This window comes from Mustelus asterias, chromosome 23 (genome assembly GCF_964213995.1).
Source record: "Mustelus asterias chromosome 23, sMusAst1.hap1.1, whole genome shotgun sequence".
NCBI classification, from domain to species: Eukaryota; Metazoa; Chordata; class Chondrichthyes; order Carcharhiniformes; family Triakidae; genus Mustelus; species Mustelus asterias.
This window is the reverse complement of record NC_135823.1, coordinates 54,506,446-54,530,528: the sequence shown is the minus strand read 5'-3', so window position 1 is coordinate 54,530,528 and position 24,083 is coordinate 54,506,446. Positions and strand designations below refer to the sequence as shown.

The 24,083-nt window shown below is 43.4% G+C and overlaps 1 protein-coding gene across 7 annotated transcripts in view; it reads right to left on the bottom strand.

Annotated features, from left to right (window-relative positions):
- tsc2 (TSC complex subunit 2) overlaps positions 1-24,083 on the bottom strand; it is an 81,482-nt gene that overhangs the window by 46,653 nt on the left and 10,746 nt on the right. For 6 of the 7 annotated variants that reach the window (XR_013500690.1, XM_078240672.1, XM_078240675.1 and 3 more), the window contains exons 2-19: positions 23,273-23,434; positions 23,082-23,168; positions 22,035-22,142; positions 19,699-19,843; positions 17,997-18,114; positions 16,992-17,040; positions 15,221-15,346; positions 12,790-12,863; positions 12,495-12,621; positions 11,328-11,471; positions 9,254-9,391; positions 7,468-7,571; positions 7,015-7,096; positions 6,072-6,227; positions 5,014-5,133; positions 3,353-3,478; positions 2,215-2,321; positions 886-1,036 (exon numbers count right to left, since the gene is read on the bottom strand). Coding sequence is in view for 6 of the 7 variants with exons in the window: in XM_078240672.1 (XP_078096798.1) it covers positions 886-1,036; positions 2,215-2,321; positions 3,353-3,478; positions 5,014-5,133; positions 6,072-6,227; positions 7,015-7,096; positions 7,468-7,571; positions 9,254-9,391; positions 11,328-11,471; positions 12,495-12,621; positions 12,790-12,863; positions 15,221-15,346; positions 16,992-17,040; positions 17,997-18,114; positions 19,699-19,843; positions 22,035-22,142; positions 23,082-23,168; positions 23,273-23,407 (2,097 nt within the window). In the remaining variant the exon portion in view is untranslated. Of the gene's footprint in view, positions 1-885; positions 1,037-2,214; positions 2,322-3,352; positions 3,479-5,013; positions 5,134-6,071; positions 6,228-7,014; positions 7,097-7,467; positions 7,572-9,253; positions 9,392-11,327; positions 11,472-12,494; positions 12,622-12,789; positions 12,864-15,220; positions 15,347-16,991; positions 17,041-17,996; positions 18,115-19,698; positions 19,844-22,034; positions 22,143-23,081; positions 23,169-23,272; positions 23,435-24,083 lie in introns of those variants that run through there. The other variant, XM_078240678.1, reaches the window with a different exon arrangement.

Here is a 24,083-nt window from a genome sequence, read left to right as displayed (position 1 = left end):
TCAGTTGTCTAGACCCCAAGCTCTGGGATACACTCCCTACAACTCTCTGCCTCTCTATTCTACCTTCCTGCTTGAAGACACTTCTGAAAACCTACCTGCCATCAAGCTTTTGGTAATCTGACCTAACACCTCCTTACATGACTCTGTGACATACTTTGTTTTAAAACACTCCTGTGCAGCACCTCTGGACTTTTCATTACGTTAAAAGTGTTATCTAAATATTTGTTGTTTTTCTATAATAACAAACAAGACGGCTCAGCTCTTAATTAAGAGCTCTGTAAAAGAGGCAAATAATTCTCTACTGAAGGACAGGATTCAAGTTTTAAGTTTATTTATTAGCGTGGCAAGTAGGCTTACATTAACACCGCAGTGAAGTTACTGTGAAAATCCCCTAGGATTGAGGGTGATCAGAGTAAGTAAAGTTAAAAAGATGTGCTGGGTCAGATTGATTGGCCATGCTAAATTGCCACTTAGTGTCAGGGGGACTAGCAGGATAATGGGGTTACGGGGATAGGGGTTGTGTGGGATTGTGTCAGTGCAGACTCGATGGGCCGAATGGCCTCCTTCTGCACTGTAGTGATTCTATGGTTCTATGAAAAAGTGACTGTATATTCTGTGGAACACAACATTTGCAGGCAGCGCGACAATGGTGTAACATGGATTGAAAGCATTCAGATGAACAAACCAGAGATGGATTTCACTCAATTTATCACTTGGAAGAGTGGAACAGGAGGAGAATGCGAGAGGTGCTTTGGAAAACACTTGCTCAGGAAAAATTAGCTTAAGAGTCTTTGATCTGTGGAAGGAACTAGTTTGATTGAGGATAAAAAAAAAGGTATTTTTTGCATTTCTCATATTCACGTTATGGTATGTAACTTTTCTTACACGTTCTAGACACTGCAGAAGTGCGCCAAAAGCCAGAGAGAAAGGTAGATAACCCATGCGAATGGTTGTACTCTGAGCTGCTGCAGGGCTTCCCGCTGGAGGAGAAACTGTACCTTGTCCTTTCTTCTCAGAGCTTCGCTTCTCAGACTCACTAGAACAAAATGTAATAAAGCAAATGTCGGAAATTTGAATAGAAATGAAGCATTGTCCCTACATGCTAAAAGACTGCTTGAGCAAGTCCAGGTGGCTTTGGTAATGTACACTCAGGTTCCTTGTTAATTAAAAGTATTTGAAGGCATTCTCTTAATATGTCGAGAAAGCTACAATAGTGTCAGCTTTCGTTCCATGTCTTAAGAGCCGAATTCAAGCACTTTTAAGGCACAAACGTGGCTTTACCTGGAGTGCCTAGTTTGGGCAAAGATTATCCAATTAGATTAGTGAAATGTTCGTGCCCACTGTCACGTAACCTGGAACTGCCCACAGAATCTAGAACTTTCTTCTCCTCAAAGTACACACTGCTGCTACGGAGCATCGGTGGTGTAGGGAGTGAATGTTTGTGGATATGGTGCTAATCCAACAGGATGCTTTGTCCTGGATGGTGTCAACTTCTTCAGTGTCGTTGGAGCTGCACCCATCCAGGTAAGTGGGGAGTATTCCATCACACTCCTGACTTGTGCCTTGGAGATGGTGGACAGACTTCGAGGAGTCACGAGGTGAGTTACTCACCACAGTATTCCTAACCTCTGACTTGCTTTTGTAGCCACTGTGCTTATGTGACAAGTGGGTGGGCTAAATTGATTCAATATGGGATTTCCACAACTCCCCCTTCCTGCCACAGCTCAACAGTAGGCGCTGCCGGGACAGCAGGAAGAAGATAGAGGATGATGATGGCAAGTCAGGGGGTTTTAGAGTAGGAAAGGATCAGAGAGCCCACGGAGGGCCTGGGTTTTAGAAGTGGAGGGGGTAACAGCTTGAGAGGGGTGCCCTCCTGATGAGTGCCAGGCAAGTCTTGAATCACGTGTCTCCCTTTTTGATCTAGGCCTTAAAAGATGGCTTCCCCATACTCACCACAGTTTGGCGAGCATATCGTACTACTCAGGTCAGTAGGCTTGCTAAGAAACCTAATTGACCTTTAATTATGTATTTATGTAATATGGTGATTCCCAACTAATGTAACTATAGGGGTCAGCTTGGGGTTGGGCTGACGTATAACATGTGCCCCCCACTGCTGAGAACACACCTGACAGGGACACACAAATTCCTTCCCAATGTGCTCATGTCCAAAAGGATGGGTTGAATGGAGAAAACAGAAAGCAAAAAATTGTCTACCTGCTTCCACAGAGACAATATGGGCTGAATCTCACAATCCTCTCCTTATTTGGTACTCCAATGCGAAAGAGAGAGTCCACACGAAGATGCAGAAAGAAATTGAATACCTGTAAAAGTAACTACGCGCTAGTTATCAGAACAATCACTGCTCTAATACATTCATTGATATTCTGCTATTGGCTATTCTATGACATTGGAAAATGACGGATGGTCTAGATTTTGATTGAATCATTCAACCTTCATTCAAAAACATCGTACGCTTGCTGGATGCAAAGCAACAGTTGGAACGTAGGCACATTTCAGAATAAGTATTGTTTTCCAACCCCAGTTTCTGATCTCTAACTCGAGCAGTTTTGGTCTATCAGAAGTGAATTTTAGTTCAATTAACTTACATTAAGATATTCAAACTCAGGACTTCAAGCTGAAGTGATGGGCCTATCAATAACTGATTTTAAAAAGTTGTGAATTGCACTGTCCCTGTACTCAGCTGTATCCCACGAGAGTGGCAATGATTTAATCATCTTGACAATGAGGGGAGAGAGAAGACCACGACAATATTCAAGCAGCAGCCTCAAAGTTGGAAACGAGCGCTACAAAGCAATGCACCAATTTATAATAGCCACTTGTCGAACTGAACACAAGGTGCATAGGTCAATAATGCCATGTTCAGTGCACTATGTTCATGAGCTGAAAGACGAGATTAAACTGGAATCACTTATTAAAGTGTCTCAGATTGCATGCAGCTCTGTTGTGTCACTTCTCTTCAAACAAATGCTCGGACACGGATGCTTTCACAGAATCAACTATACTATAAACTCTTGGGATATTACCATGTTAAAAGGCACTATGCAAATGCAGGTTGCTGCTATGGACATTTCAGTCTTTCACCACCGTAATCCTACCACCACAAACCTTGGGACGCCACATTTTACTGAAACACTCAGCAGGTTTATAGAACAAAATAAGTTTTAAGACAGGGTTTTCCTTCTAAATTAACTTATGGATTTCAGACAGAAATCAATACAAAGATAATTTGTATTTTTAACCAACATATGAACTCGAGTATACAATGGGTTATAATTGGAACTGCGAGTTGGTCCTAAAACTATAGCAAGATTAATTCTCTGGTCCGACCTACCTTTAGGCGTATACTGCTTGCCATGGGAGATGTGTACATCATCTGCTGGTAGTGAGACTGTATGTGACTTATCAGAAGCTCATACACCCGACTTGCGTGACTGGCAGGTAAACTGTATAATTTAGTCTGGCAAGAAAAATGCGTTAAGACTTTCAGTATAAACAATTTAAATCAATTTAAACAGTAGGCATACTGTCGCACTGCACTGTAGGAGTGCTGCACTGTCAAAGGTGCTATCAGATTAGATGTTCAATGCCTGCTCTACCAGGGAGAAGCAACAGATCTGTTGGAGGCATAGGGGTGTTTCCCCTCGTCTTAGGAAGGATATTGTCATCGAGGGGGTGCAGCGAAGGGTCATTAGACTTGCTCCCCGGGTCAGTACTGTCCCATGAACCGAGGTTGGGGAAACTGAGCCTGTATTCTCTTGGGTTTAGAAGAATGAGGGGTGATCTCATCGAAACCTACAAAATGCTTAAAGGGATAGGTAGGATAGATGCAGATAGATGTTTCCCCTTGCTAGCACGTCTAGAACCAGGGGACGCAATTTCAAAATAAGGGGGAAATCCCGTTACGACCGAGATGAGAAAATCTTTTACTCAAAGGGTTGTGAATCTTTTTAATTCTCTCTCCCAGAAGGCGGTGGAAGCTTTGCCATTAAATATGTTTGAAGGAGAGATTGACAGATTTTGAAATAGCAGCGACAAAGGGACATGGGGATAGTGGGGGGGCGGGGGGGGTGTGGATGGTCAGCCATGAATCTAACTGACTGGTGCAGGGGGCTGGAGGGTCTGAATGCTGCTATGTTCCTAATTTGGCATGACCAGTGTCCTGAATTTCTCTCAGAGTTCAGTGTAAAGAGAATGCATTGTTTGCCCCACTGAAAACAAAGATATTTGCTGTATTATCATTGAATATATAATAATCATAGTTTCAGGGGATACAGAAAACCAATTAATTTTGTAGAGAGGAGCTCATACTCCATGAAGGAGGTGCCACCTGCTGGCTGTGAAAGCCCTTACAGCATTCCTTGATATGATGTACTTCACATTTAGTTGAAATCAAACATCCAAAGCTTCAATTTTTGTACTGAGCTCGAACGTTAAATGAAGTGAAACAGCATAATGAAGATTAATTAAAATATCAGAAATATTAAGGTACAAACACTTTCTCCCCACGTCTGCATGGTTTCCTCCGGTGCTCCGGTTTCCTCCCACACTCCAAAGACGTGTTGGTTATGTGCATTTGCCATCCTAAATTGCCCTTAAGAGTCCCAGGATGTGCAGGTTAGAGGGATTAGCGGGCAAAATATGTGGGGTGACGGGGATAGGGCCTAGGTAGGATTATTATCTGTGTAAACTCGATGGGCCAAATGGCCTCCTTCTGTACTGTAGGGAATTCTATAACTCTGCTTGAGAAATTGCACAATCTGGTGCAACTTTCTGATGCACATTGCGTGCGCCTGGAGCCTGGAAGTGAAATTTTTACCCATCAGATGCTTACTCTGTCGGTGAGCTGTCTCTGAGGGTGCATTGCCATTTTGAAATGGTGATCTAGGGAATATTAAGTCCATTAACTTAACATTGAAGATGGCAGGTGACAGAACTGCACATTTCAAAGAAAAGCAAGCTCCGATATAACTATGCAGAAGATTTATGTTGAACCTGCAGAATCTCTAGAAGGCCCAAGACTGCTGTCTTTACATCCTCCAGCGGAGATTCATATAAAAAATCACTTTCCACAGCTTCCACAACAGGTGGGTCGATGAGTGGCCGATTCACAACCTTTCAACAAAAATTGAAACGCATTTTAATACGTAGAGACACACACAATTGCACATTAAAAACAACTTAAAAACCCTGAAAGGTGATAATGTGCCCCCCAAATTTATCAACACAATGCTTCATGATCTAGTTTCAATATATCTCTGCAAAGCTATTGCGCCTCATGAGGGGCAATTTCGAAAGAAACAAATTCTCGTTGGGGCAACACAGTGGTTAGCACTGCTACCTCACAGCGTCAGGGACCCGGGTTCAATTTTGGCCTTGGGTGACTGTGTGTGGAGTTTGCACGTTCTCCCCGTGTCTGCGCAGGTTTCCTCCCACAGTCCAAAGATATGCAGGTTAAGTTGATTGGCCATGGTAAATAGCCCCTTAGTGTTAGGGGGATTAGTGGGATAAATATGTGGGGTCACACGGGTAGGGCCTGGGTGGGTGGGATTGTTGCAGGCTTGATGGGCCAAATGTGGCACATTCTCTCCGTGTCTGTGTGGGTTTCCTCCGGGTGCTTCGGTTTCCTCCCACACTCCAAAGATGCGCAGGTTAGGTGGATTGGCCGTGCTAAATTACCCCTTATAGTCGAGGGGACTAGCAGGATAATCACGTGGGGTTATGGGGATGGGGTCTGGGTGGGATTGCTGTCAGTGGAGGCTCGATAGGACGAATGGCCTCCTTCAGCACTGTAGGGATTCTAAGAATACAAAGATTGAATGGAAAACAAATAAGACACCACATGACAGGCCTGCGCCATGCAAATGTTTAATGCATGGTTTTGTTTTAGAGACAATACTGTAAAATGTTAAAGCAATGACAGGGGTGCACAGCTTAACCTTCATTGCATCCAATCACAAGCTTAAAATTATACAGCGATTCATTAATAAAAAGAATCTCACTGCATTGTTCTGATCGTTATTTAGTATTCACTCTGCCTATCGCATCAATACCTTTTCTATGATGTCCAAGAGATTATTAAATTGAGGCGTATTACAGTCTTCTGCCAAATCCACCAGTAGCTGTGAGGCCGATTTTCGTACCATATGATCTTTATCATCTGCAATGTGTCCTAGCTGGGGGATGACGATAGCTTCAATCAGCTCCTCCTATATACACAAAAAAAGGGACAGTATATGCCTTGAATTATCAAGCAACCCACAAAAACTCGGTACACTTTCAATTTTCTTCCATCACAAACATTTTTCCAGAAAATATCCAAATTTAAAGTCGACTTACAGGACATTTGGAGCTCATAAGGTTGCCCTTTCTCAAATCTAAATGACATTACAGCTAATCGGGTGGTGCAGTGCTTAGCACTGTTGCCTCAGTGCCAGGGACCTGGGTTCAAATCTGGCCTTGGTCACTGTCTGCGTGGAGCTTGTACGCTCTCCTCGTGCCTGAGTTTTTTTCCTCCGGGTTCCTCCCATGCTCCAAAGACGTGCGGGTTAGGTTGATTGGCCGTGCTAAATTGCCCCTTAGTGTCAGGGGGTCTTATAGGGTAAACACGTGGGATTATGGGGATAGGGCCTGGGTGAGATTGCTGTTGGTGCAGGCTTGATGGGCCGAATGAGCTTCAACTGCACAGTAGAGATTCTATGATAATCAAAGCAATGCAGACACTTTATTGGAAAACTTTTATGGTGATCACTGGGAAAGGGACAACTCATTCCAGGGAAAGAGGAGGTAGCAGTGTAGGGTCTGCATTGTTTTCATGTTTTTAACCCACTTCAGGGAGTTTGCTATAGTAATACATCCTCACAGAATTGGGATTTTAAATGAAAAGTTCAGCCGTACTGACCTCTGGCCTACCATTTGGTAGCACCTGGCCTTAAAACACTGCCATGCAAAACTGCTAATCTACTCTAACATTTACCATCCAGGCTTTGTACTTACCTCATACAACTGTCGATTGATGCTTAAAACAAATGACAAGACATCGAGGGTTTTCTTGCGGATGGTGCTACGATTCTCATTCCTGCGGGCATAGGAGGACATTGGACCAAGTATAAGCTTAATACACTGAAGGACCTCACACAAAAACAAGCTGCAGTTATGTCCTGCTGTTAATGTAAAAAATATGATACATCACAGAAACGCAAAGGAGAGACAGATCCTAAACGGAAGTTAACTACACACCAATACAGGACATTGGGACAGCGCTGTATCACTCAAGATGTTCACAATGGTGAACGGTTAAATCCTCAGGATTAACTGGTCTATTTTTGATACCACACATTCTCAGCATTTCCCCAAGTAACCCTCAATTAAGCTAAAATAGTCTCATGAAAACGATTCTTGGATAAATATTGGGCACGGTTAGTTGGGATCACAGATGTAGCTTCTTACCTGAAGAACTTCTCCATTAGTTTTTGCAGATTCTGAATCCAGCAGTGTTTCGCAGGGTGGATAGACTGAGCTCGGTAGGACACAAGTGTAAGGACAGAGACCTCCTAGAACATTTAAGCCAGGAATATACACAACGTTAACATATTATCTACTCTTCATCACAAGAAAAAGTGTTTGGTTCCGGTACCAAATATGCTCAATCCCTAACCTTGCATGATTAGAACAATTTGGAGCAAAAAGTAATTCTGGCATTCATTGGCAGGCAACTGAACCTTGGGATCTAGACAATGACGTTTCAGTTTGGTTTGTCCTTCCATTTCAGGTACCCACAAAGTGCATGCTCACTCCTACAATAAGACTCACAACACCAGGTTAAAGTCCAACAGGTTCATTTGGAATCACGAGCTTTCGGAGCGCTGCTCCTTCATCATGTGAGTGGAGGTTAGTTCACATACACAGCATATATAGGCAAAGACACAATTGCAACTTAATTACAGATTATGGTCTTTCCCTAAGCTGTGGAAAGTGATTTTTCTATATGAATCTGCACTGGAGGAAATAAAAAGTCTTTCCAACCATTCTTCACATTCTAATCTGTACTTATCTTGCAATTGTGTCTTTGCCTATATATGCCGTGTATGTGAACTAACCTCCACTCACCTGATGAAGGCGCAGCGCTCTGAAAGCTCACAATTCCAAATAAACCTGTTGGACTTTAACCTGTTATGAGACTTCTTACTGTGCCCACCCCAGTCCAACGCCGGCATCTCCACATCATGGCTATTCTTACAATAACACAGAGGCAAATGGTCCTGAGAGGCTGAGACAAGAGAAATTATGACGGACGTTAAGGAAATAGTAGAGGCCTTAAAAAAATATTTTGTATCTGTCTTTACAGAAGACACAAAAAGTATACCAAAATTAGTTGGGGGAACGAGGGGGCGAAATTTAAAAACATTAATATCAATAGGGAAAAAGGGCTATAGACCATAGGATATAGGTGCAAAATTAGACCATTCGGCCCATCAAGTCTGCTCCGCTATTCAATCATGGCTGATAGATTTCTCCTGCCTTTTCCACGTAACCTTTGATCCCTTACCAATCAAGAACCTGTCTATCTCTGTCTTAAATACACTCAATAATCTGGCCTCCACAGCCTTCTGAATTCCACAGATTCATCTCCCTCTGGCTGAAGAAATTCCTCCTCACCTCAGTTCTGAAGGGTTGTCACTTTTATCCGAGGCGGTGCCCTCGGATCCTAGTCTCACCTGCCAATGGAAATATCTTTCCCACATCCACTCTATCCAGGCCTTTCAATATTCTGTAAGCTTCAATGAGATCGAATATAGGATCTAATGGGACTAAAAGTTGACACTTCCCTTGGAGCTGATGCTCATCTCCAGGGTTCTAAAAGAGGTGACTGCAAGGATAGTGGACACATTGGCCGAAATTTTACCGTTGTGCCCGCCAAGGGAATCGGAGCAGACAAGGGCGGATCATGGAAAGATTGACCTCGGGTGGGATTTTATGGTTTCGTGACAAGCGAGGCCATAAAATCCTGCCCATTGGTTACGAAGACACAGACTGTCCCCATGCTCTTATGGAATGGGGGAGCAGGGTCTAGGGTGTTAGGGTTAATTATTGTGCCTATTTTGATTTCTGTGCTCTGATTATACTTAATGTGCAACTGTTTGATGTCTATCTGGAATTTTTTAAGCTTTAACATTCTTCACCTCGATGAACTGTAATTTCACCAATAAAGATTAAAACAAGTTTCAAATCTTACCGGTCTCTTATCAGAACACTTTTCAATCAGCATGAATAATCGTTCCTGAGGGCCGTGATAGTCATTCTGCTCATACAACTCCTCTATAGTGGTTAGCAGCTCATGCACAATAACTGACAGCTCATGACTACCCAGTGTCTAAAATACAATCAGGGCAAGAAAGGGTGATTAGTGCATTCAGGGAATATCCAACCACAGCATCAAATTGTCTGAATTGATTCCAAAGTGGAGCATTCATAACAAGGCTTTTGGAAGTTTGAAAGGCTTCTCATGTTAAGGATCTGGATTCACTGTCAATACCGAGTGACTCTCTAAAATTAAACTTACGAAAGATGCTTTTACTTTTAAATGCATATCAACTCCCAAAACCTAGGTGACCATTCCCAGGGCAGGATGTGCCGGCCGTGCTTGCCCCAAAACCAGAAAATCCCGCTGGAAGTCAAGGGACCTTTGCAAGGTCTGGCACGGTGGCACAGTGGCTAGCAGCGCCAGAGACTTGGGTTCAATTCCCGTCTCGGGTCACTATCTGTGTGGAGTTTGCACATTCTCCCCATGTCTGCGTGGGTTTCCTCCAGGTGCTCCAGTTTTCCCCCACAATCCAAAGATGTGCCGATTGGGTTGATTGACCATGTTAAATTGACCCTAGTCTCAGAGGGATAAGCAGGGTAAATATGTGGAGTTATGGGAATAGGGCCCGGGTGGGGATTGTTGTCAGTGCAGACTCGATGGGCCGAACGGCCCCCTTCTGCACTGTGGGGATTCTATGATTCTCTGGTCTGCCCCACGCCTGTTACGATTTCCATGGCAGGTAGGACAGGAAAACACCCCCCCCCCCCTAGTTTCCGGGAGATGGTGGGTCACCTCACAGGACTGCTAAGAGTCGTTCACATTGGTGTGGGACCGAGTCACATACAGGCCAGACGGCACAGACAGTTTCTTCCAAAGAGGAGATTAATGAACATTGATGGCTTCTTACAATAATCTGGCAGTTTCACGGTCGGTTTTCTTAAACTGTGGAAGCTTTTCATTTCCACATTTTTTCTTTTAAACTGAATTCCGAATTCTCAAATTGCCAGAGTGGGATTTGGAGGCATCTTCGCTGATTAATGGTCCAGTAATATAACCACTGCACTCAGTACAGTGCTTAAAGAAATCACAGTACGAGGGAGTTTGATGAATTCCATTATACAGGTATTAGTAAAAAAAAGATTAGGAGAATTAAAAAACACCGTAAATTATGATCTGGAATACATGGCCTGAAAGAGCAGTGAAAACAGATGCAATAATGCCTTTCTAAATTAAATTAAATTAAACTGGAGAAGGAAAACATTACAAAGTTATGAGGAGAATGTGGGAACTGTTATAGTTCTTCCAAAATGTTGGTACAGGCACGATGGGCAGAATAGTCTCCTTCTCTGCTGTGATATTATAAATTATTAATCACAACCTCACCCTAAAGTGAGACGTCAAATCCAATACGCCCTTTGGCATCACAAATCTGTCAGAATTCCATTATACCTCACTGGTTGATAGGTTAGAAACCTTTATCAAGGAAATAAAATTAGGGTGGCACAGTGATTAGCATTGCTGCCTCACAGCGCCAAGGACCCGGGTTCAATTCCGGCCTCAGGTCACTGTCTGTGTGGAGTTTGCACATTCTCCCTGTGTCTGCATGGGTTTCCTCCAGGTGCTCCAGTTTCCTCCCACAGTCCAAAGATGTGCGGGTTAGGTGGATTGGCCATGATAAATTCCCCCTCAGGGTCAGGGGGACGAGCTAGGGTAAATGCATGGGGTTGTGGGGATAGAGGCTGTGTATGATTGTGGTCGGTGCAGACTCGATGGACCAAATGGCCTCCTTCTGCACTGTAAGATTCTATGATACTGCATAGCAGTTGGCAGCCGGTAACTGATTACCAGTTTACATTGAAGTCAACTCCACTTGTCTGAAGTGAAAAACATTTTTTTTTCCTTCCCAAAGAATTGTATTTAGGGCAATGCAATCCAAGTGTATACTTTGAGTGGAGAGCAGGCAACTAGAAGCTCAGGATAAAGGGCAACTTAAATTCAATCTCACCTGGATTTGCTGAAGTAACCTTTCAATAATGTCCAAAAGTTGTTCCCAGGTAACCACCTGCAACTCTTTTCCATATTTTTTGATCAATCTAGTGATAGACAGGACAATTTCATAGGACACGACTGCATTGGCACTTGTCATAGCCTGAAAGAGATAACCATTTGCACAGCGTCTGTCAATTGATTTATTTTTATACAAGTTCCAACCTGAGCTGACTGTCTTAACACTGATCCAGTTCGAGAATCCAAAAGCACCCGAAATACTGAATCTCTAATATAACAGTATCCAACACTGGCAGACTTAAAGCATCTAAATACTGACTGTGTTACTGAGCCTCCAGAGCAGTGAGTATTGCTAATGCTGTTCGAGTAACTCAGTATTACTGAATAATATTAACTAAGTTACTGAGAGCCCAAGACTGTCGAGGTTAGTGTGCAAAATTGGCTGGGTTTCTAATATATTGACTGAATTATTGAGTGCCTAACATTAACACTAGATTACTGATTAGTGTTCAGTAATGAACATACATTGAGTATCCAATATTGATTGCAAATTTGTGTTTGGCAATTACAGTATCTAATATTGATAGAGTTTCTCCATGCTGAATCTTGAATAGGTTACTTGTCCGGCATTGATTGACTATTTAATATTGACAGCTAGTGAGTACTAAGTGCTCAATGTTGACTGGCTGAATGAGGGCTTAATATTATTTGCAAATTACTGAATATCGAATACTGAGTAAGCACCCAGTGTCCAGTACTAAATGAGTTACTGCTTACAGTTATATTTGGACAAGTAAAAGCAAATGCTTGTGATAACACTTCCACCCAAAGAGACAAACCAGATGTACTTCAGGAGCCAGAACTGGTTATGACAAGGCAGCAATTGGGTAAGACAATTTTGGGTAAGACAGATTTATAGAAATAAGCTCGAGTTGAGTTGTTTCTTCTTACTCCCAATGGTGCTTTTGCTCTTACACTCGCAAGTCAAACTGAATATGGATCTCCATATCAATGTTGCTTTCCACGCTGGTTATTAGAATGGCCTTACACTGAACCTCAAAACATATAATGTCTGCAATGTACACAAATAAACCTCTGCCAAAAAAGAAAACTTCTGGATTAGAACCATAAATTACTTCCTGGTTAAAAGATCACCCAGTTTTACCTTGTAAAAAGAGGGTAAAACAGAAGTTGGGGTACTCTTCAGGGTAAAGAGACGATGTGCACCCCAGAGAGCCATTCCAACAAAGAATACTGCACCTCTCAACAAAGCCGCGTCATCCGTATGCACTCTAACATCAGGACAACAAAGTTAGATACATCAAAATTACTTACAGGAGGCTTGTTTTAAGTAAAAATTGTGCAAATATCTTACCATATATAAAACAAATCAAAGTTTACTAAAAATAATACAAATTAGTGAAATATTTAAAACAATTTCAATAAAAATGTAGTCATACTTATCCTCCATAATGCGACACATGGTATAAATTGCGCTGTGCCCCAAATGTGTTCCCAAGACTTTGCGCATCAGCTGGAAAAGGAAAATCCCAATAAGGATTTAGTTCAAGGTTAAGCATTTAGTTTACGATCAAAGCCCTTGCAACGGGGTGCAGATTATGCTGGGGTGCAGAGCTCAATTACGTCTCAACTGTTATCAATACTGAGTCAAAGATTTCATCTACCCACTAATTTTCTTTTTGGAACAGGGCCCCAGTTTCCGTGCAACCCTCTCGACCAACTTTTTATTTACACACTAGGACCGAGATGACTTCATATGAGGAATTCTCTCAAGAGGATATGTGCTTGATATTTATGATAAGGGAAGAGGAGACAAGAGTAAGAAGGGGCTTGGGTGGAATATTGAGCAAATGGGCAGAATGGCTATTCTGTGCTGTAGGTTCTTGGGGTAAAAATAAAAAGGGGCAGCACGGTGGCACAGTGGTTAGCAATGCTGCCTCACAGCTCCAGGGACCCTGGTTCGATTCCCGGCTTCGGTCACTGCCTGTGTGGAGTTTGCATGTTCTCCCCGTGTCTGCGTGGGTTTCCTCCGGGTGCTCCGGTTTCCTCCCACAGTCCAAAGATGTGCGGATTAGATGCAATGGCTATACTAAATTGCCCCTTCCTGTCCCAGAATATGAAGGTTAGAGGGATTAGTAGGGTGGATATGTGGGGGTTATGAGAATAGGGCTTGGGTGGGATTGTGGTTTGCGCAGACTCGATGAGCCGAATGGCCTCCTTCTGCAGTGTCAGGATTCTATGATTTAATGGTGGTATCAATGGGCGCATGGTGGCACAGTGGTTAGCATCGCTGCCTCACAGCGCTAGGGACCAGAGTTCGATTCTCGGCTTGGGTCACTGTCTGTGCGGAGTCTGCACATTCTCTCCAAGTCTGCATGTGTTTCCTCCGGATGCTCCAGCTTCCTCCCAGTCAGAAAGACGGGCTGGTTAGGTGCATTGGCCGAGCTAAATTCTCACTCAGTGTTAACCGAACAGGCACCGGAGTGTGGTGACTAGGGGGCTTTCACAGTAACTTCATTGCAGTGTTAACGTAAGCCTACTTGTGACACTAATAAAAAAAATAAAAAGTGCCTGAGAAACTGTATCAGAGAATCCCCACAGTGCAGAAGGAGGCCATTTAGCCCATCAAGTCTGCACCCATAACAATACCACCCAGACCCTATCCCCGTAACCACACATATTTACCCTGCTAATCCCCCTGACACTAAGGGGCAATTTAGCATAGCCAATCCACTTAACCTGCACATCTTTGGACTGCAGGAGGAAACCGAAGCACCCGGAGGAAACTAACACAGCCACAGGAGAACGTGCAAACTCCACACAGACCGGAATTAAACCCGGGTCTCTGGCACTGTGAGGCAGCAGTGCTAACCACTGTGCCATCATGCCACCCTTTCCACCCGGTGCAAGTAACTTCTACCCCTTCACTCCCAGCTCAACTAAAGCCACAGATTGATTCCTGAAGACTGGTTGCAGGATTTAGCAAGCTTCCAAAATGTCACCCTGTTGCGCATGAAGAATTTGGGGGAAATAAACATGTCAAACTGATCAACAGCTACATGCTTACCTATAAAACTTCTTTCTCTCAAGAAGAAAGCATCTTCCAATACCAAAGACCAGAAGTTCTGCTGCATAATCACCATTAGCATAAACCATTGCACAGCCAGAGATTGCCACAGATTAAGTTCCTCTACTTTAAAAACAACCACAGATAATTCTATCCAAGAGGGAATAACAAATCATAGGAACCCTACAGTGCAGAAAGAGGCCATCTGGCCCATTGAGTCTGCACCAACCACAATCCCACCCAGGCCCTACCCCCATATCCCTACACATTTACCCGCTCATCTCTCTAACCTACGCATCTCAGGACACTAAGGGGCAATTTATTCCCCATGGCTAATCAACCTAACCCGCACATTTTTGGACTGTGGGAGGAAATCGGAGCACCCAGAGGAAACCCACGCAGACACGAGGAGAATGTGCAAACTCCACACAGACAGTGACCCAAGCTGGGAATCGAACCCGGCTCCCTGGAGCTGTGAAGCAGCAGTGTTAACCACTGTGCTACCGTGTCGCCAATGAGCCATGTATTTTCAAACTTCATTCCCTGATGTTGTCTTCCTCCAATACAATTTTTAAAATGGGTGAAAACTCCAAGCATCTGCATTGGGTTCGTGCAGCTAATGTTACAGACCAAAGAGCTTTACGCTTTGGGGACACCACCCATACTTACCAAATATTTGCCTGTTGTAAAGTTGATCTCTGGACAAACTTCCTAGAGAAGTCAATCTAATTTTTAAAAATGATTCAAAAATCTAATTTTCAATATCCACACTTGCGTCGTCACAAGAGAGTGTAAAATCATACCTTCCAACAGGACTCACAGAATTCCTTGACGTTAACTGTCCGGCACAGCATAATGATAAATCCGGGGAGAGACTCAGAGGGCAAAGTGTTATAACAAACAACGGCATCCAGGACTTGCAGGGAGACCTGAATAAATGAAAAGGATTTTCAACATTAAAATGTAGATATCCATTTTAGATCACAAAACACCACCTGGTCCTAAATACATGCTGCTGAATAATAAGACCATGGGATCTACAGCACCGGGACAAATCGGCAACCTAAGCAAGTAAGTTACGTCTACTTGCGTCACAAGTAGGCTTTCATTAATACTGCAATGAAGTTACTGTGAAAATCCCCTAGTCGCCACACTCCAGGGCATGTACACTGAGGGAGAATTTGGCATGGCCAGCACATCTTTTGGAGTGAGAGTGTAAACTGGAGCACCCGGAGGAAACCCGCGCCAACATGGGGAGAACGTACAGACTCCGCACAATGACCCAAGCCGGGAATCGAACCCGGGTTCCTGGCGCTGTGAGGCAGCAGTGCTAACCACTGTGCCGCCCAAATAGTTGTTCAGCTCTTTATACACACACACTAAAATGGGATAGAGAAGGAAAAGAATAATGAGGAAAGCAAAAAGAAAAGTTGAGAATATTTCTTGCAAGGATGAAAGGGTTGTTATAATCACCACTTGTGCATCTCTATTGCATCAACAATTAAAAGTGAAATTTATCTTTTCATAAATATCATTTGCCTTTAAACTTGTGTTTAATTTGTGTTGATTCCTAAAGTCGAAAAATGCTGAAGTAAAAATTACTAAAAGTGAAATCCTGTTGGGAAGTTCCTCATTTGGGGGTGGTTTGGTAAATTTGGTTATTTTTGGTTTATGGTTCCTCCTCAGGGATTGTAACAATCTTGATAGATTTCAATGCTCACCAAGTTTATCTGCCTCAAAAGAACAATAATTTTGCTTTTAAGAGTTCTAAACACAGATGGGGCACCCTAGTTTGGGAGCAATACAAAATCTTTACCCACAGGGCGGCAAGGTGGCACAGTGGTTAGCACTGCTGCCTTACAGCGCCAGGGACCCAGGTTCAATTTTGGCCTCGGGTCACTGTCTGTGTGGAGTTTGTACTTTCTCCCCGTGTCTGTGTGGGTTTCCTCCGGGTGCCCTGGTTTCCTCCCACACTCCAAAGATATGCGTGTTAGGCCATGCTAGTGTCAGGGGGATTAGCAGGGTAAGTGTGTAGGGTTAAGGGAATAGGGCCTGGGTGGGATTGTGGTCGGTACAGACTCAAAGGGCCGAATGGCCTCCTCCTGTACTGTAGGGGTTCTATGATTTTATGACCAATTACATATTCTCACTCGGAAGTCATTTCCATTTTATACCAATGTGATATAAAAATGCTACGGTATGTACACAGGTCACATCCTCGACACATGAGCTGCTAACTACTCTATAAGTATCAGCTTTCAGAAATGAATATCAAGTTCACATTACTCAAATCGCGCAGCGCCCATATGAAGAAGCCACAGAAATGTAAGTGGTCCAGCTCACAGGCTAGATCTAGTGTCTGATTCCACTGCCAACGAGAACACTTCCAACCACGTTATATTTATCCAACATACGTTTTATATGAAAACAATAACACGCAGTATGCCACACATTTTTTCTTAATGTTCATTCTTTTGCGTTAATTCATTTAAAACATACCACGGAAACTGGCAAGCACTCAAAACATTCAAAGTAACCCAAAACCATGCTTGCAAATGTTTATCAGATACTAACCTCTATATCTGTTGGCACTGTGGTCAGGTTACAAAGAAAACAGATTTTACTGTAAGAAAACAAAGCAGTATTAGGAGCATGGATTGCTACACAGGGACTATACATCACTTCATCACTGCGGATAGATAGAAATCATTCTGAATGGTAAATAAGCAAATTAAATTGCGCAATCACAAACCTTAGAAACCCAGGACAATTAAAATAAAATAGGATAGTTCAAAATTACTCCAACTGTTTTGCCAATTTTAATCGTTTTGAAATTGAAACAAAAGTAGGTTTTAAATATCTTGCAAGGAAGTGACAATTTTGAAAGGGACACCAAATGGGTCATTGCAGAACAAGCTGTGGAAGAGTTAGTACAACGGCATATCCGGCAATGCAATAGATCTACAGAACATCTCGATGCATTCAGCAATAATAATAGAACTCAGTGCACCAAAGTATGTGTATGGCAGAAAGCTGTTGCCCTCTTTTTAGGTACTTTTCCAATTCAATCAAATCAAATCCAATTCAAAGTCTCAACAAGTTGAGACATTTCCGATCCAGGCTGACAAGACAGGGCAAGCGACCAAACCACCCTGTCCTGGGCCTGATCTACATGAGCCAAGCTGATTGGAGGAGCACTTAGCTCAAAAGCTGCAGCTTACGATACAGTTGAGTGACTAATGTAACTATTAGTTTTAGACAGTGCTGACAAGGTATATTCTGAGGCTGTTCCTATACGAGTAAAATCAGACGAGAGAGAGAAGGGATACGGGACACATAGGGAGAACTGAAGCCCATTTTACTTTCAACTCTTGATCATTTGCGATTTGTGCAATCCTTGAAAGCCAACACAGGCCTTGTAGTGGATAGTGAAAGTGCTGAGCTCCCACGTCAGGCCACTGACGCTTTCTATCACAGCCTTTAGCTTTGCACAGTTTAGAGGATTTAAGCATTGATACAATACACACAATTGCAACCGCCACCTGAACTCTCAAAAGCAAACTTCATGGAACAACTTACTGGACTATCTGAGCCACAATTAGATCCAGGTAGCAGCTGTTGAATTTGACCAAATTGACTAGTACCTCCAGAAACTCTGCTGAGAGACCAATATCCAACCACTTGAGGACAAAAGAGGCTTTAATAAAAAAGAACACAAACACAAGATCATATATTGCCTATTAAGCCAGTCTCATTCTTAGATAGTCGCAACTTAATTACAAAGTAATAAAAATAACTCAGTTCATTGGTATCCAAGTCTTAGAGAGCCACTGATTCACCTGGGTAATGGAAAAAACTCAATTTGATACTATCAAAATACAGCACAGCATGTCAGAGGCCACAATGATTTCACTCTAGTGTCGTGCTCTCTCTCCTTGGAGATTTTATGACCTTAGCCATGATTCCAGAGCAATAAGACATCCACAGAGAAGCATGGGGAGGAACCACCCCGAGTTTGCTCTTGACAGCCCACCTATCAGTCAGTATCAGATCATGAGAAAAGATCTGGCAGGAGGTCACATGCCCTCTTGGCTGGAGGTGCTATGTAAAGTTTCAAGTTTATTCATTAGTGTCACAAGTAGGCTTACATTAAAACTGCAATGAAATTACTGTGAAAATCCCGTAGTCGCCACACTCCGGCACCTGTTCCGAGTACACGGAGGGAGAATTTAACATGGCCAATGCACCTAACCAGCACGCCTTTCGGACTGTGGGAGGAAACCGGAGCATCCAGAAGAAACCCACGCAGACACGGGGAGAACGTGCAGTCTCTGCCCAGACAGTGACCCAAGCCGGAAATCGAACCTGAGTCCCTGGCACCGTGACGCAGCAGTGCTCACCACTATGCCACCAGGCTGCCCAAATTCAAATTTCACCATCTGCCATGGTGGGATTTGAACCCAGGTCCCCAAAGCATTACCCAAGGTTTCTGGAGTACTAGTCCAGTGAAAATACCAGTGCGCTTCCCCTTACGGATGACTTGTATAAAATCAATCTCAGTTATTTACAGCAGTGACATCTCCAAGCGTGACTGATGGGGGAAGTTTCCCAATTACTATCCATTCTGGCCGGGAATTATGATGTCAGTATATGCAGCCTTAAGATGCTTGCAATTACATATCACTTCACATCTCAATTTCACCCTTGAGCTGTCTGCAGACAAAATAATTCCTTAGCACTTACCACATCAAAACAACATATCAAGTGCTATATAAAACTTTTGGAAAGCAATGAAAAAATTTCCACCCGTCACAAAAACATTTTTGAAGGATGGGTCATTTAATTGTATAGCACCAGATAGAATCCAAAGAATAGCAAAATTCAAGCTGTTAAATGTTTACACTACGTACTCTGTGCAATATGGGATTTTCTAAATGTGGTTTTAGCATATTTTATTTAAACATTTTTTGCCTTGGATGTTGCCAGTGTTGTTTTCAAGTTTGTGACCAATTGATGTTCCTTCCGTTTTTTGTTTCAAACTGTTTTTAGTAGTGATGTCAAAATGAAGCGTTAACGCAAATTGTGCTGCATTTTGTGGGGGTATAAAGCAGAAATGTTTCTCCAAGTTTTAATTATTCTAACGCCATTACGGCAGTCCTCAAAACCCGATTACTAGCATAAAGAACTCAAATCCAGAACTACAACAATTGGGTTTAAGCCCCAACAAATATTGCAGCAACCCAGCCGTTCAAAGATCTTCCCAAATGCATCGCACACATACACAGGTCTTCCTCCAAATAGGTGATGTCTTTTCCGTTTTCTGTTAGTGCTTTGAACACCTCGAGTCTCTCAAGTAGGTCACCATTCACCGGGTAATCCTTGATCACGTGAAAGAAGTGAGCTCGGATCGGCCCAAGCCTTTCCCCCTAGTTAAACAAGTGCAATGCGTCAGTTTGTTAAACACTTTCGGGGAATGTCAAGAGTACAACAAGTTGCATTGATACAAGCGTCTTTACCACAGTAAAACTTGCCAAAATGGTCTTAATCATTCCCAGCTGTTGGAATGCTCAATGCATTCAATGATTGATACGATAGTGACTTTTAAGGGGCGTCTGGACAAATACATGAATAGGATGGGGAGAGAGAGATATGGTCCCCGGAAGGGTAAGAGGTTTTAGTTCAGTCGGGCAGCATGGTCAGTGCAGGCTGGGAGTGCCGAAGGGCCTGTTCCTGTGCTGTAATTTTCTTTGTTCTTGTACTTTCTAAGATATTGGCATAAAAGAGAGAATGTCATAACGGTTCTATAATTGCATTTCTAAGGAATGGCTTGCCCCTGCAAAATGTCAGTCTGACTGAATAACAGGCAGCAGCTGATGACTCGGAAACAAAATATTTGTTCATGGATTGTGAAAGTCACAGCCAGTGTGGATTACCCACACAAAATTGCCCTGGAGGTGGTGGTCATGAGCCATATGGCGTTGGTAGACTCCTCGGTGCTTAGGAAGGGAGTCCCAGAATTTTGACTCAGCAATGGTGAAGAAATGTACAAGTCAGGTGTGGGGCTCGACAGGAATAACTTGCAGGTGGTGGTGGTGTTCACTGCCCCCCTTTCCTTCTAGATGCTAGAGGTCGCAAATTTGCAAGATTCTGTTGAAAAGGTTTCGTAGAATGGAATCCTAACAGTGCAGAAGGAGACCATTCAGCCCTTCGAGTCTGCACCCGTAACAATACCACCCAGGCCCTGTCCCCATAACCTCATGTATTCTAACGCCAATCCCCCTGATGCTAAGGGGCAATTTAGCGTGGCCAATCAACCTAACGCACATCTCTGGAATGGGGGAAGAAACCGGAGCACCCGGAGGAAACCCACGCAGACACAGGGAGAACGTGCAGACTCCACACAGACAGTGACCTGAGGTGGGAATTGAACCAGGGTCCCTGGCGCTGTGAACAGCAGTGCTCACCACCGTGCCGCCCTTGTCTGAGAAATGCTGAGGAGATGTGCAGATACGAAATAGGCAAAACTAACTTCGTTACAGCTTTTAAAAATCTATAGTCAATGAAAATCAGAAACAGAAGAGTCTATACCTGAAATCTAACAAGAACCAACAAGACCATTTATATAGTTCCTTTGACTCATTTAGAACTGAGTCACATTATAAAATATTTATAGACGGTCAAAAGGTGGGCCAAAGAGGTATGTTTTAGGACTGTTAAAGGGAGAGAGAGGTGGAGAAGAGCAGGGAGATAATTTCAGAGCTTTGACCCTAGGCATCTGCCGATGGTGGAACAATAAAATGCACAGGAGAGCAGGTTTGGAGGAGTGAAGAGATTTCTGAGGATTATAGGGCTGGAGGATGCCACCAGGAAAGAGGTGTGGGCTAAGCCACAGAGGCATCTGAAGACAAGCTGAGAATTTTAAAATTGAGGCAATGCTAGACCAGGAGCCAATGGTGAACAGGACTTGACGTGATTTAGGATACAGGCAGCAGACAAGCTCAAGCTTATGAGGAGTGGAAGCCAGGCCAACCCAAAGAACATCAGAATAGTTCAATTTAATAAAGACATGGATGAGTTTCAGCAGCAGTTCAGCTGAGGCAGGGCAGTGTCAAGCAATCATAGAATCCATACAGTGTAGGAGGCGGCCATTCGGCCCATCGAGTCTGTACCGGCCACAATCCCACCCAGGCCCAATCCGCATAACCCCATGTATTTACCCTGCTAATCATCCTGACACCATGTGCAATTTACCATGGCCAATCAACCTAACCCGCACATCTTTGGACTGTGGGAGGAAACCGGAGCATCCGGAGGAAACCCATGCAGACACAGGGAGAAGGTGCGAACTCCACACAGACAGTGACCCAAGCCGGGTCCCTGGCACTGTGAGGCAGCAGTGCTAACTACTGTGCCACCATGCCGCCCCTTTTTTACTGAAATAAAGAAAAGAGAAGGGACTGTTATGAAGATTTAAGGTGCTGGGTAATTAAATCAGTAATATTTTCATCGACAAAGGGAATAAACTCTATTCACAGGGCAGATATTGTAATATCAGGTGAATTAAAAACAATGTGGAAGTATAGTCTAAATCTAGTCCGGCTCCACGTTAATGCTCACCTGCCCCTGAATAATAGCCTTCATCAGCTGCAGTACCGCATGCCTGGCCTCTGAATGATCATCAGAAATCAAGTCATCCACAGCCTGCCACACAGCTTCCACCGCATGCTATAATCACAAAGAACAAAAGACATAATCCACATGTTAAACCAAATAGAAACTATCAGTCCAGTACAGCAAGGAAATAGTCTGCAGAAATTACAAGTAAATTCATAGTGCAGAACGAGGCCATTCAGCTCATCACACCTGTGCTGACCCCTTGAAAGAACTATTCAAACAGTCCCATTAACCCTGCACTGTATTACAGCTTGGTACGGCTCCTGCTCTGACTAAGACTGCAAGAAACTACAAAGAGTCATGAACGTAGCCCAGTCCATCACGCAAACCAGCCCCTCATCCATTGACTCCGTCTACACTTCCCGCTGCCTCAGAAAAGCAGCCAGCATAATCAGGGACTCCACGCATCCCAGACGCACACACACACTTCCACCTTCTTCCGTCGGGAAAAAGATAGAAAAATCTGAGGTCACGTACCAACCGACTTAAGAACAGCCTCTTCCCTGCTGCCAGACTTTTGAATGGACCTACCATATATTAAGTTGATCTTTCTCTATGCCCTAGTTATGACAGTAACACTACATTTTGCACCCTCTACTTTCCCTCTCCCCTATGTACTCTATGAATGGTATGTTTTTGTCTGTATAGTGCGCAAGAAACACTACTTTTCACTGTATCCCAATACATTTGACCATAATAAATCAAATCAAACCCAGTACTTTTTTGCACTTCAGACTTCTACTCACTCTTTTTTTTGGAATACTATTGAACGTTCCCACCCCTTTTTACGGCCGTCCCTCCAGATCATAACTTGCTGGATAGAAAGCAAATTTTTGCCTCATCTGGTCTGGAGGAGACAGTTATTTCAGTAACAACTGCTCGTCTAAATCGCACCGTCATGGGATTGGAATAAGTGTGACTACTACAACTGGATGACCACTTCATGAAAAGGGGCCACCAAGCTGAGTGTGAAAAATTGTTTCTTTTTACCTCTTCAAACCTCCTGGTCCTGGCTAGATCACAAACATGGCCGATGGTTTTTATTCTGTTGTAAAGTCCGCACTCGACATTCAGATCCTGAGGCAAACAAAAAACAAAAAAAAATTACTCTCAATGATCACACGAAGTAGCTCTGCAAGCGTAAACAGGGCACATCTCACATTAAAATCTCAGCACCATACCTTCAGTATTTCACCCGTGATTATGAGTTCTGCTGGTTTACATTCCACTTGCTTGGTGTTAATACGGGGGCCGAGACCCAGGAGACTTTTGAATCGCTCGCGGAAGGACGAATCTTTGCTTGTCGGCTTGGACATGATCGAGGAGGTCCGTCTTTCCCTAAACTGAAGTAGATTGCGTCCATTAAGTCAGGAATCAGTTCTGCAGACCAGCGATCGAACACATTTGTCCATCAGTGCAAGTGTTATCGTGTGCACCAGGCAAGGCTTTGCAGCATTCTGCTCAAGGCTATCCCAGGGGCACTTGCGCAGAACTTTGTACAGTTAACACTTTCAACTCAGTCAGGTAAAAAGCAAAATAGCTCCTCCAATTGAACTGTGCAAAATGGAACTACAAGCATATAAAGCAGGCCCCCGGTGAAGGCAAAGTCTGCTAACTTTAGACAGAGAATAATATACGTGAACTATAAATGGCCTCTTGCACACACAGATTCAGGAGCACAGTTCTGCCAAAGTTAAAAAACCCGATTGCTAGTGGGAAGCCATTCAGCCCCTCAAACCTGTCCCAACATTCTGCTGGATCATGGCTGATCCTTACTTTCACTCCATTCCGTGTGCGGATCAATGGGCTTTGCTTGGGACCTGGCTTCAGTTGTGATAATGTGGCGATGCACATTGGGTTGTGATACCCAAAGTACCCGTTAACGTTAAAATACTCACAGATAAACTGGGGCAGAGGACTGAATATCAGGCAATGTTTTTAAAGAATTTTTACTCCATCCTGGCTCAGAATGGACCAGGCAAAACCAAATCC